General features: G+C 36.5%; 2 protein-coding genes across 3 annotated transcripts; one reads left to right on the top strand and one right to left on the bottom strand.

The window, feature by feature from the left end:
• Nucleotides 1-143: 143 nt before the first annotated feature.
• LOC116295374 (enoyl-CoA delta isomerase 1, mitochondrial) lies at nt 144-5,872 on the top strand. Of its 2 annotated transcripts, none has more exons than XM_031703172.2 (8): nt 144-209; nt 360-428; nt 664-902; nt 1,851-1,997; nt 2,540-2,635; nt 3,217-3,236; nt 4,361-4,539; nt 5,356-5,872. In XM_031703172.2, the coding sequence occupies exons 2-8, from the start codon at nt 389-391 to the stop codon at nt 5,547-5,549; spliced, it is 915 nt and encodes a 304-aa protein (XP_031559032.2). In that variant the 5' UTR covers nt 144-209; nt 360-388; the 3' UTR covers nt 5,550-5,872. The 2 variants fall into 2 exon arrangements, with proteins under 2 accessions (XP_031559032.2, XP_031559031.2); XM_031703171.2 differs by having other exon boundaries at nt 146-209; nt 356-428.
• LOC116295373 (GPI alpha-1,4-mannosyltransferase I, stabilizing subunit) lies at nt 5,862-11,470 on the bottom strand. The gene is made up of 6 exons (XM_031703169.2): nt 11,291-11,470; nt 11,075-11,204; nt 10,715-10,812; nt 9,885-10,006; nt 8,853-8,947; nt 5,862-7,419 (listed from the first exon to the last, which is right to left on the bottom strand). Exons 1-6 carry the CDS (start codon nt 11,431-11,433, stop codon nt 7,276-7,278), a joined length of 732 nt encoding a protein of 243 aa, XP_031559029.2. The 5' UTR covers nt 11,434-11,470; the 3' UTR covers nt 5,862-7,275.
• Between the last annotated feature and the right edge of the window lie 1,035 nt (nt 11,471-12,505).

Genomic DNA, 12,505 nt, shown 5'->3' with positions numbered 1-12,505 from the left:
GAAAGCGTAAATAAACTGGGACGTTTTCTAGTTGGGCTTTAGCAACCCAAAGATGACATTCCTTATGAGATCCAGAGTTTAATATCTTTGACAAGGACGTTTTAAGCGCCTTTGGGCTTCCTGTTCTTTTTGCGTGACATTTGGTAACTAGCTTAGACACACTCGAAAACGAGGTGAGGATCCTGAATATCTTCGCTTCAGACGAAAAGGTAATTCATCCTTCCTCAAGAGTAGATTCTACTAGTATACACTTCGTTCTGTCGAATTTTCTTTGGTTTTTCAAAGTCTTCGGTAAGCCTGCTTAGTGTATCGATAATTATCTCACACGCTGCATTTAACTGGCTTTCCTTGGAAGCTAGTCTTTGTTTCACAGAATACACATCGCAACATGGCTGCTCTGTGTGCTCAACTTACAAGACTGGGGCCAGGTATTTAAGATTACTGTTCTTTTCTTAACTAAATTGCAAAGCAAGTGGTTTTCAGATGCTTTTACTGTATTTTGACACCTTAGGTGTGAATCATTAAGATGTTAAGATTAAATGTACATGGTTCGTTCATTGTCACGCTATCACAATTACTACCTCTTTAGACTCGAGTTGTGCAGCAAAGATAGTTTTATTAGGGGTCCAAGGCTAAAGACAATGTTGTAAAATATTTCTTTAGTGAGAATGGGATCTGTGTTGCGTTTGGCGACTAAAAACCACACCCCACTGGTTAGTTCTGTCCTGAACCAAGTTCGCCACAAGAGTATTACAGTGGAACAGAAGGATAATGGTGTTGCTGAGCTCACAATGCACAGAGAACCATCAAATTCTTGGAACCTTGAGTTCCTAGAGGAGTTTTGCCTGGCTTTGGAGGATCTGGAGAATAACCGTCATTGTCGTGGCGTAATCATCGGATCTGTAAGGATATTTCTTCAAATAACTTTTTCTGACAAATTATCATCGTAACCCATTAGGAATAATATTCAAATTTTTCGTCACTTTAGAATTATCCTTTTCCCCAAAAAAATAGATTTAAGTTCCTTTTTTCTTTTCTTGGTGTGCTTGTTTGTTGGTTTTTTTTTTTGTTTTTTTTTTGTTGTTGTTGTTGTTGTCAATATGAAAACTCAGCATTATTATTTTTTATATATTGACCTTCTGAGGTCATTAATAATTCATAAGCAGTTTGGCTGGAAGTTTTACAAGACTGGGTTTGAATGGGTTGCAAAAATGAACACAAAAGACTGGTATCCATAGCTTAGCATTGCTTGACCTACCTGGAATCCAACTTCTCCTTCTGGTTCAGAAAGAGTTGTTACAAATACAGTAACTTGATACCTAAATGCAATGTTGAAACCTCAACTTAATTTCAAAAATTTTCTTTTTTGCAATGCTTCAGAATTTTATTTCAGAATAGAGGTTTTTCACCATCACGTGCGGGCACCATAATCCAGCTTGGACTGCCTGTGGTTAGATGGCAGAACGATAACATCCCTTTGTGCTTGGGAATAGACCTCCTCGGCTCTGACGTAATGATTTCCCATTTCAGACAACATGTCATTCCCTAGAGCATCATTTCTTTGTTTAAGGTTTGCGCTCGGTTGCACATGACAAGACACATGAATATGGATAGAACTCAAACAAAGAATCTTATTATCAAGGGAATGACAAATGGTCTGAAATGGGACAACATTACGCTCGAGCACTCCAGAGCCGAGGTTTATTGAATTCTTCTTATGCAAGACAATTGTATTGTTCCTGCCATCTAACATGGCTGCAATCACGTGATATGTAATCATGAATTGTATAAATAACAAATCTCTTTAATATTTGAGTAACCTGATAGTTTATACTATGTTTGTATAACAGAGTCTTCCTCAAGTATTTTCATATGGTCTGGATATCAATGAATACTACCAAGCCAAGAAAGAAAGACTCAGAGTGTTCCGTAGAAGGTACCAGGAATTCTGGATGCGTCTGTATGGCTCCCGTCTTGCAACTATTGCCACAATAACTGTGAGTGTTGCAGTCTTTACTGCAGTTTTTGATATTCTGCAAACTGGGTAGTATTTACAAGCTAAAAGCTGAACGCTGAAATATGTTTTTTCACTGCCGCCAATCAAAATTAATCAGTCAGTACTTTTTATGTTCTTGACTGGCGGCATTAAAAAACCAATTTCACAACAAGCCGTTGAAACTGAGTTTGCAGAATATCAAAAATTGCAGTAAGTTTTAATTGATTTTTTATTCCAACATGTAGTTTTGCCACAGGTTTGAAGTAAATTTTGTATGAAGTATATGTTTGAACCACCTCTCAACATTCGTAACCCCCCCCCCCCCCCCCCCACATCCTCTAAAATTCCTGGATCTTCCCTTTGTCTTATCTAATTAAATATATTAAATAATAAATAAATTGAAATTGCATACAGATTTTCATGGCCTATTTCTTTTCCTGTTTAAATCCAAAGTTTTCCCTCAACTGGCAGCAATATGCATGTTATAATAAGTACAAGTTACAATATTATTATATATAATCAATATATTTTGTAATCTGTCAGGGTAACAGCCCAGGAGGAGGTTGCCTCATTGCATTGGCTTCTGATTACCGTATCATGGCTCCTGGTTTCAAGATTGGTTATAATGAAATCAAAGGGGTGAGTATATAAATTATGATAATGTCCAAAAACAGCTACCTAATAATTACAGTATCATAGTAATATTATAGTACTATTGGGAATCATGTGTGTTGTAGCAGTACCCTGTGTAGCCAGGCTAGTGTTAGCATTTCCTTAGCTATTCCCTTTCAGTCTTATAACATAGCAACAATATATATTAACATGCAGCATAAATAAATATAACACAAGCTGTGACTGGTTCATTAGCATGCATAAATATGCACCCAAAACTCACTATTTAATGAAGACTTTAGAAAGACTGAACTTTTTTCAATCAACCAAGAATTGTTTACAGTTTTAGTTATGAAAGCATTGGCCATTGATAAGTGTGCTTCCATTGGGTTTTGGGTGAACTTGGTCAGTTGCTTATAAGCACTCAAGAAGCTGGAGTCACACCTTGCTATGCCTTCTGTCAGGTCGGGAGGAGGGAGCTCTCTCCTCTCGCCCTGCTTCTGTCATGCTTAGCAGCCTCCTTTGTGCACCCAAAACTTGATGGAAGCATGCTAATTAATCACCATTTTTTAAAATAATAATCAATAATTTTTACTTTAATTCAACAGGGTTTGCTGGCACCAAGTTGGTAAGTTGCATACTTTGGCTCTCAGTCATGTTTTAAACTAAAAGTTCCATTCATTTAATATTATAAACAGGGTAAATGGCCACCCCAAAATTAGTGTCATTAGGATTCCTGCCAACCTACCAAAAAATCTGTTATCCTACCAACATCCTATCAGCATAATGTAATCCTAGCAATACTTTGTTACCAACATCTTGAGACATTCTACCAACACCCTAGTACCAACATCCAACTGCCAACCCAACAAAAAAATTCTTGAGACATTCTGCCAACACCCTAGTACAGGGCTGTAGCCACAAATTTCTGTTTGGTCTGGTTTTCCGGTTTTTTAAAATTTTCTTATATTTTTACCCAACCATACTGGTGGCTACAGCCCTGTAGTACCAACATCCAACTGCCAACCTAACAAAAAAAATCACCAACCCCCTACTGGCACTTGATTTTAACAACTATGCACCACTGGTAGAAATAGGCTATGGATTGCATAAACCATGCCAACAACATGCCATCTACCAACTGGCATCCTAATATGAATCCGCTAGCATCCTTTTAACTTTATTGATGAATGAAAGAATACAAAAAAGAAAAACTATATAACCTGCATATAGCTAAAGCTAGTCTAGGCAGGTTAAATTCACAGAATATACACGTAGATTTACAAAGATGTCTTTATATGTTAATAATAAATGAATGTTAATATCAGAGTACAAAGAGCTGAATAGGAAATGAAAAGTAGTTCACTGAGTAGAAAATGAAAAATAGCTCATTACAGATGGACTTACTTAAAAAGTTTGAAGATCTCAGTATCATAGCGATTAATATTAAGATCATTTAATAAAACGGTTTTGATTTCCTTTTGGAAGTTTTTTTTGGATAAACTCCTAATGAAAGGTGGTATTTGATTCCTACAGATAAACTATTATCAGTCTGTCATGAATTTTTTTACTAACAACCTTATAGCCACTACTTACCTACCTTCAACCTACCGATACCCTCGCGACACTGATTTTTGGGATGTATTGCTTTCTCTTTCCCATCAACCTATATCATCATAGCAAAACAGTGACATCAATTTATCTAGGTTTTATAATCTCAACTTTTAAGATGAATTTGATGTGATAATCTAGGTTTATAGACACAATGGCATCAGTAGTTGGGCCGCATATCACAGAAAGATCAGTACAAGTTGGCCTCATGTTCAATGCTGATGATGCCCTAAGAGTAGGAATGGTTGACCAAGTGGTCCCACTTGAAGAGGTTTCTGCTACTGCATATGATACCATGAACCTGTGGTTGTCTGTGCCAGGTCAGTAAAAAATCTCTTGCACCACAACAATACATTTTTTTAATTAAAAATCTTCAAAACGATATTATGAGAATATGCTTGCATTCTTAATTTCATAACATACGCGAGTAAACAGAGAAGATAATAAGCGATGTGAATGATCGGATGCAACAACGAGAATGAACCACAAGGCCGATGAAACCGGATACTCACGTACTCTACCATTCCACATTAACTTATATTAATGATTAATATATATTAAAAATAAAAACCAAAGATGCATTTTTCACACTTCGAAAGATCCCATGATTCACTTCCCTAAGGGCAATTCACGGGAAACACAGATGGTATGAACTGGTAATAATGCGGCGCCTCTGATGGAACCTGGAGTTTAATCCAGGCGGGCTTGTTGTTGTATGTGGGTTGGGGTTTTTGTTGGTTCTCTCCTGTGCAGGGGGTTTTCTCCGGGTTCTCTAAGTATTTTTCCTCCATAAAAATCAACTAAATCTTAATTGAGTCTATCTGCTATTTTATCACTTGGGTTGCAAAACCTATTATCAGCTGTCTTCACCTAAAAAAAGGCTGAGAAGCTAGCAAGGAATATAAATATGGAAATGTGTAGTTCCAAAAATTATCCATCCCCCCCACCGAGGAATTTTTTAAAGACACCCCCCTACCCCCGGAAATTCCAATTTTCTTCCATACAAATTCTGTAATTTTTGTTCTTTCTCTGACCCCCCCACTCTTCGGAAATTCCAAATTCCTCTGTGGGGTGGGTATGGATAATTTCTGGAACTACACAACATATAAAAATAATCATTGATTTCACAATTTCAGATAACGTCCGTGCCAAGGCCAAGATGACTATGAGACAAGGTCTGATTCAGAAGCTCCAGTCTCACAGAGAGGAAGAAATAAGAGACTTTGTAGTCAGAGTACAGAAAGACTACACCCAAGATGCCATTGAAAAGCTTTTGAAACAAAGGAGGGAGAGGGGACATGACACGCCTTTTTTTGGGGGGGAGGAATAGTGTGTTGTGATATCGATCTGGGTATTGGATACTTTTGGGAGTTGTAGCACTTGTGTGTCTATTCAATAACCTATTTCTTCCAACAAATAACGTTCTGGAAAGTGGTCAACAAGTGGCAACTAAAACTAAAATGATTGTTTTAGATTTTTAAAAAAAATCTGTTCTATTTAGATTAAATCATAGAACTAAATATAAAATATTTCAGTAATTTAAAGGGGATATTTTAAAAGAATATCTTCATGTAAAGTAGTTTTGAAGTCCATCATTGTAAGCTATATAAAAAGGTAAAAACCATTAAGAAATATACTGCAATTTTGATTTTATTATTTTTGTAAATTCTTTATTTGTATTTGGGACAGAGCTTTTTCTTAGATATTCGTGTATTGGATTACATTTCAATCATACATCAAATCCTGAATTCCATCAAATATTATCTTTACTCATAAGGGAAAGATGTCTTTTTATTGGGGGAGGGCTGGGGTTTCAGAGGGGATCGTAATAATTTGAATGTTTTGAAGGGTCAAACCTTTTTATTTTGACAAAAGCTGATTTCTTGCAGGGCTTTAGCCACTGTGAGGCAAGCGAGGCAGTTGCCTTTAGTAAAAATGTCATAAATGCCCCTTTATTGCATTTCTGAGGGCATTAATTTCAAAATTTTTGGGGGTGAAGGCAGAACCCCCCTAGTTCCCCACACCTATCATTTTATTTTATGCTATTATCTTGGCCATTTCTCCATTATAACTGTTGTTTATACCATACCTCCTAATGTAGTCGTTAGCTTGGGGATTTTGCCATAATTAGGACGAATGTTCACACCATACCTCGTAATGTACTCAAGGCTGTAGTCATGGTGACTATCATTTATACTGTTAGCTTGGGGATTTCATCATCATTACTATTGTCCACACCATACCTCCTAATGTACCCAAGGCTGTAGTCATGGTGACTATCATTTATGCCGTTAGCTTGGGGATTTCATCATCATTAATATTATCCACACCATGGTGACTATCATTTATGCTGTTAGCTTGGGGATTTCATCATCATTAACATTATCCACATATACCTCCTAATGTACTCAAGGCTGTAGTCATGGTGACTATCATTTATGCTGTTAGCTTGGGGATTTCATCATCATTAACATTATCCACATATACCTCCTAATGTACTCAAGGCTGTAGTCATGATGACTATCATTTATGCCGTTAGCTTGGGGATTTCATCATCATTACTGTTGTCCACACCATACCTCCTAATGTACTCAAGGCTGTAGTCATGGTGACTATCATTTATGCCGTTAGCTTGGGGATTTCATCATCATTAATATTATTCACACCATGGTGACTATCATTTATGCCGTTAGCTTGGGGATTTCATCATCATTACTGTTGTCCACACCATACCTCCTAATGTACTCAAGGCTGTTGTCATGGTGACTATCATTCATGCCGTTAGCTTGGGGATTTCATCATCATTAACATTATCCACATATACCTCCTAATGTACTCAAGGCTGTAGTCATAGTGACTATCATTTATGCTGTTAGCTTGGGGATTTCATCATCATTACTGTTGTCCACACCATACCTCCTAATGTACTCAAGGCTGTTGTCATGGTGACTATCATTCATGCCGTTAGCTTGGGGATTTCATCATCATTACTATTGTCCACACCATACCTCCTAATGTACTCAAGGCTGTAGTCATGGTGACTATCATTTATGCCGTTAGCAAGGGGATTTCATCATCATTACTGTTGTCCACACCATACCTCCTAATGTACTCAAGGCTGTAGTCATGGTGACTATGAATCTATGACTCATCATTCCTATAGGAACTTTAAATTCCAGATGTTCTTGTGATCCTTTTTCCTTGACAAAGTTAACCATATTAACAATATGATCAATTCAATTTGCCTATTATGAACTTTTCTTACATTTTTTCTAGAGGGAAAGTTTTAGGGCGATTACATGAAGGAATTTTCTCTGCAATTTGTGTGGAAATGGCATTGCGACACAAGTTGCATGGAGCATTGCAGTGTGTAATCTACAACAAATTGAAAAATGTTGTGGACAGGTTGTGGCAATCACTTTGTCTAGGATTGCGTCTAAGTTGAACCATGGAGACACTCTTGCAACTTGTGTTGCAATGCTGTTGCAGAGAAAATTGCTCTGTAATCGAGCCTTTAAGGGGGTAGTACTTTAGATTAGGTCTTGTGTTTTATTATAAGAGCGATTTTATTTAACCCGTGAATAGCATGAGTAATACACTGTTCTTGGTAATTATAGACTCTAAACCCATTGTTGTCTTCTTTTTTTATCAACCAGTACTACCTACAGTAATAGTCATTTTTCTTTCATAGGTTAAATAAAATCACTCTATACACCGAATCGAAATATGGCGACCAATTTGAATAACTATTCGTTCTGCACTGACTAGTGACTGACTAGCCTCGTGTTCACGTCGAAACATAAAAGCGTTTTCACATGTATGAGAGGCTAGTCAGTTGCTGGTCGGTGCAGAACAATGGTTATTCAAATTGGTCGCCATATTTCGATTCGGTGTATATCTTAGTTTTTCAGACCATCGGAATGAGTTGCGTGTGAGTTGTATATAATCAGAGTCGTGACAAGGGAAGTGGGATCAGAGATTACATGGTTAGGATCAGGATCACATGCTACGAATCTGGGATAACAGAAGAGGGATTGGATCTTATTGATAAATTCAGGGATCAAGGGATTATTTATTAACGGGATCTGGGGTCAAAATATTATGTGTTTTTGGGATCCAGCAATCAAAATTTTGAGTACAAATTTGGGACCAATCACAAAAAAATTCCTTTTCACGGCCCTGATTTAATGACGCATATACAGTGAGCATGGGTGTAAATCCCGGGGGGTACTCCCATATATGGACTATACAGGGATGATCCGCTGAACAGTGTATGGTTTTTCAAGCTTCTTGTCATAAACAGGGTATGCAATTTCACTCAAGTTCCAAGTTGTTCCTGAGTTTCCTGTCATATTCAGGGTTTCTACTTTCATATTGACCAAAACTGGTTATTATGGTCATCAAAAAAGCAATACGTGAGCTGACACGATAAATTGAAACAGGTGCAATTAATTATATCTTTTGTCATTATAAACAGGGTCTACAGATTTGAGTTTTCTTGTCATAAACAGGGTACCCCTTTCAGAATCCCAGCGGAACACCCCTACCCAAATCCTGGTGGAGTACAGATATACTGTGAACTATTTATAGCAAGAACAAATGAGAGGGTTTGTATTTAAACAACAATACTCACTTTTGTTGGATCTATCCATTCACATAATTCTTTTTCTGTTTCATCGCAAGGTGCTTTCACAGTTCTGTGTTTACAACGCTCTAGGATCCTAGTATCTAAAATTTCAAAAAATGACCAATGACTTCATCCTGATGTTAAAAGCCAAGCATAATTTATAATCAGGGTTCGTGCTACTTTCTCATTACAAAATTCAAAGACTTTTTAAACACTTTTCAAGCACAAAAATCAATTTTCAAGGACAAAGTTTTTTGTATTAGAACGTGGTTTTAAACATTGTTTCATTGTTAAAGTGCAGCTAATTCAGCCGGGGCCACTAGCTTAGATAAAAAACGAGCATGACACTCAACTAACCAGGAAACAAGCAACCAGAAACTCTTCTATCAATTTTAATCGTTATTTATTTTAAAAGGAAAGTTAGAAATAACGTTGAGTTTATACTAAATTCAAGGAGTATTGCAGGAGTTTTGGCATTTTCCCCTATTTTCAAGGGCTTTTCAAGTGCCTTTGAAAATGTGTTTTCAATTAAAGGACTTTTCAAGGATTTCAAGGAGTAGCACGAACCCTGTATAATACATTTTGTCATATTGTTTCCACACAGCAAACAATTAAGAGATCACTAATTTCCCTTTAGAGTGTTTAATAAAGGAATTTTTATAATAATTATAAAGTATGGTGTGAATTCATAGGGCTTGAATAAAGGAAAAAAAAATAAGTGCAAATTTATGCATTTTTTGCATGTTAGGCAAAAATTGGTCAAAAAGAACTTTAAGGAAGCCATTTCTTCTTAGCCTCCTGTGCAGCCACTCAGTAAAGCACTTCCTGTTACTGGAATGACAAGAACTGGAACCCCCTAACAGCAGCTGTGCAGGAGGCTATTTTGTTCTGGGGAAAGACTTTTCTACTTTTATCCGAAGCTTACATTATCCCATCCACATTCAAATAAAAAATACTGACTTCTCTGAGTATGGGTTCAGCTGGCATTAAAACTACTGCATAATTATAATATAATTTACTATCAGTAATTCTACTTACCAGCACAATTGATCAAAATGCTTGGTGGTGAGAGTAGCACTGATTCAAAAGCTTTTCCAGGAACAGGCTGATGGTATCTCAGATGAAATGGTACTTTGACAGAAAGTCGAAAATGGTTTTCTCTAAAAAAAATATTATATATACTTGTTTCAATAAAGTTAGTCACCAAAAACCTAGAAAGCTGTGATCGCTGAGAATCATGGGAAATATCTTATAAATCCAACAAATAAAGCTTTTGACACAAACTGCAGCAGTTGAGAATGCTCAGAGGAGGTTAACTTAAAACTGGTAGAAGATCTCAAGTCCATCAACAGTTATCAAGTAGTTGAAACATGTAAAATGTACCCACATATCCTTGTCGGTCTCAGCATTATAGCTTTTCAGGTGACTAACTTTATCGAAATAAGTGTACATCTACATATATATACATGATTATAAACATCAATAATCAGTTTAATCAAGGGCTAGGGAATCAAGGACGGAATAGCATGTAGAGCAGTTTCCATTAACCAACTTCACAAAATTTTGAATTTATTATTTTTTAAAGTCTTAACAAGCCCAGCAAACTGCACTAAACAGCATTTAACTGTCCTATTTATTTCATTATTATTTTATTTCAATTCTCAATATTCTGCGAACTCCGCATTTGCAAGTTGCTTCTGGAATTTGGTTTTTCAGTGGTACTGCTGCCTGAGTCAAAACCATAAAAAGTACCAAATGATTACTTTTGATTGACAGCAGCAAAAAAAAAAAACAATCAAATAACAAGCTGTTAAAATGCCTGAGTTCACAGAATATTGAGAATTGCATCTCCATTGTTTAACATTTACCTCAGTTCAGAAGGCTTGTCAGAAGGGTAAACCAGTAGATATTGAAAATCTGCTTTGTCAGCTGGTGACTCAACATTAACTCTTTCTTTACTAACAACCTATTAGAAAAAATATAGCACCTTTGAAATTAAGGCCTATTCTTTTAATGACAAGTTCTTTAAAAAATTATTTCTTTAACCAAAATAGAGTACGATGACTAAAAGTGTGCAACACTTTGCACTATTTAGTAGTAAATAGTGCTAGTTAAACAATAGAAAACAATAGGATTAGCATAATTTAGCTCTATTCAGTGGTATTTATGTTACACACTTATAGTGTTTGTACTCTAGCATAAGCTCTAAATAGCTAGATGGAGGGTACCTTTGAAGTGGAATGATTTGCAGTGTTTGCAAGCTGATCCACATCAACATAAATCCCACATGGAAGAGTCTCTTCTATCAATATTTTACAAGCCTTCAATCCATCCCATTCCATAACAGTCAATAGGTCCCTAGAAATACGATAGTAATAAATAAATCCGTCAATAAAGCTATTAATTCAAAGACTATTCATTGCAAAGCTGCAGTCATGACCGACCTGTGAAAGCCATTTTTAAGACCAAATCTACGAACTTGGACATTAAAGTTCTGACAATAAGAAGTGCTTTCACCAAAGGTACTGCGTAATGCAAAATTTATCAGAATATAAATAATCTGAAATACTAAATTTTTAAGATACATTTTTTTCCCTTCCTTTTTGCACCTTTGATCACCAAATACCAGCACTGAGGAGTGGAGACTGTTAACTAAGCGTGTTGTGGAAAATCTGATTGGAATGGAATGGATTTCGGACTTTTCGGACTCCGGACTAAATTAAACTTCTGTAAAAAAAATATTAATGCAAATCCCTTCGGTTTAAAACTTTGTACGTTTTAGGGGATTTTCTTACTTTTATATATGGAGTAGAATGTCCAATCATGGCTGCAATCCTCCTAATTTTTAGTTTGGAATTTCTTTTTTTAACATTTTATCTGTGCAAAATATCGCTTGGTCGCTGTGGAAATGGAATTTCTGGAAACCATATTTTTAAAAGCATGTCTTCAGACCTCCTCTGGTTACGCATAATAAGCGGTGAGGTTTATCTAACATCGAATATTTTCTGTCTCTCCTGTCTCATATTCTTGGAACCGCACAGGTAACACTTTCAGTGATATCCAAGACAACGAAAGTCACAGATTAGCCGGTTGGTAGTAATCAGCTGAATTTATCTCATGAATATCTTTACTAGCCTGCATTGAACAACAACAACAACAACAAAGACGTGTTTTATTTATACCATACATTATAAATAGAAAAATTTATAATTTATAAACACTGCCCTCCAGAGAGTATTCTATTGCTTGGTATCAATCACCTCAATGAATCTCATTACCAGCCTACAATGACAGACAAACACTGCCCTTCATGTGCTATCAACCAGACAGTATTCTATTGCTTGGTATCAATCAGCTGAATGAATCTAATTACCGGCCTGCATTGAAAAGCAAACACTGCTATCAAAATTTCCTACTTGTACCTCGAGAGAGAAAGCACAAAACTCTCTTAGTAGATATTTAATATAACACTTTATATATATTTATAACTTGGGACCATACCTCCAGACCTATGCTGAAGCGCAGTATGGCAGCACGAAGCATTTACGGCTACTACGGAGATTTCGTCCCCGACACAGCTATCCAGTGACTAATCAGGAAGCTCGGCCGAAGCCTAAGGGAGAGGTTAGTCGGCCCCTAAACCGTATAAGATTAACCCC

The sequence above is a fragment of the Actinia tenebrosa genome, unplaced genomic scaffold (assembly GCF_029948245.1).
Source record: "Actinia tenebrosa isolate PJP-AT-01 unplaced genomic scaffold, QUT_ActTen_1.0 PGA_scaffold17__23_contigs__length_9995812, whole genome shotgun sequence".
NCBI classification, from domain to species: Eukaryota; Metazoa; Cnidaria; class Anthozoa; order Actiniaria; family Actiniidae; genus Actinia; species Actinia tenebrosa.
Note: the sequence above shows the minus strand (reverse complement) of the source record. Positions and strands in the feature narration are given on the sequence as shown.

Coding starts and splice junctions, on each gene's coding strand:
- LOC116295374 (XM_031703172.2), top strand. CDS start 389: ATGGCTGCTCTGTGTGCTCAACTTACAAGACTGGGGCCAG. Junction 429..663: donor ACTTACAAGACTGGGGCCAG/GTATTTAAGATT, acceptor ATATTTCTTTAG/TGAGAATGGGATCTGTGTTG. Junction 1,998..2,539: donor CAACTATTGCCACAATAACT/GTGAGTGTTGCA, acceptor GTAATCTGTCAG/GGTAACAGCCCAGGAGGAGG.
- LOC116295373 (XM_031703169.2), bottom strand. CDS start 11,433: ATGTATCTTAAAAATTTAGTATTTCAGATTATTTATATTCTGATAAAT. Junction 10,813..11,074: donor CAAATCATTCCACTTCAAAG/GTACCCTCCATC, acceptor TTTTTCTAATAG/GTTGTTAGTAAAGAAAGAGT. Junction 8,948..9,884: donor CATTTTGATCAATTGTGCTG/GTAAGTAGAATT, acceptor TTGAAATTTTAG/ATACTAGGATCCTAGAGCGT.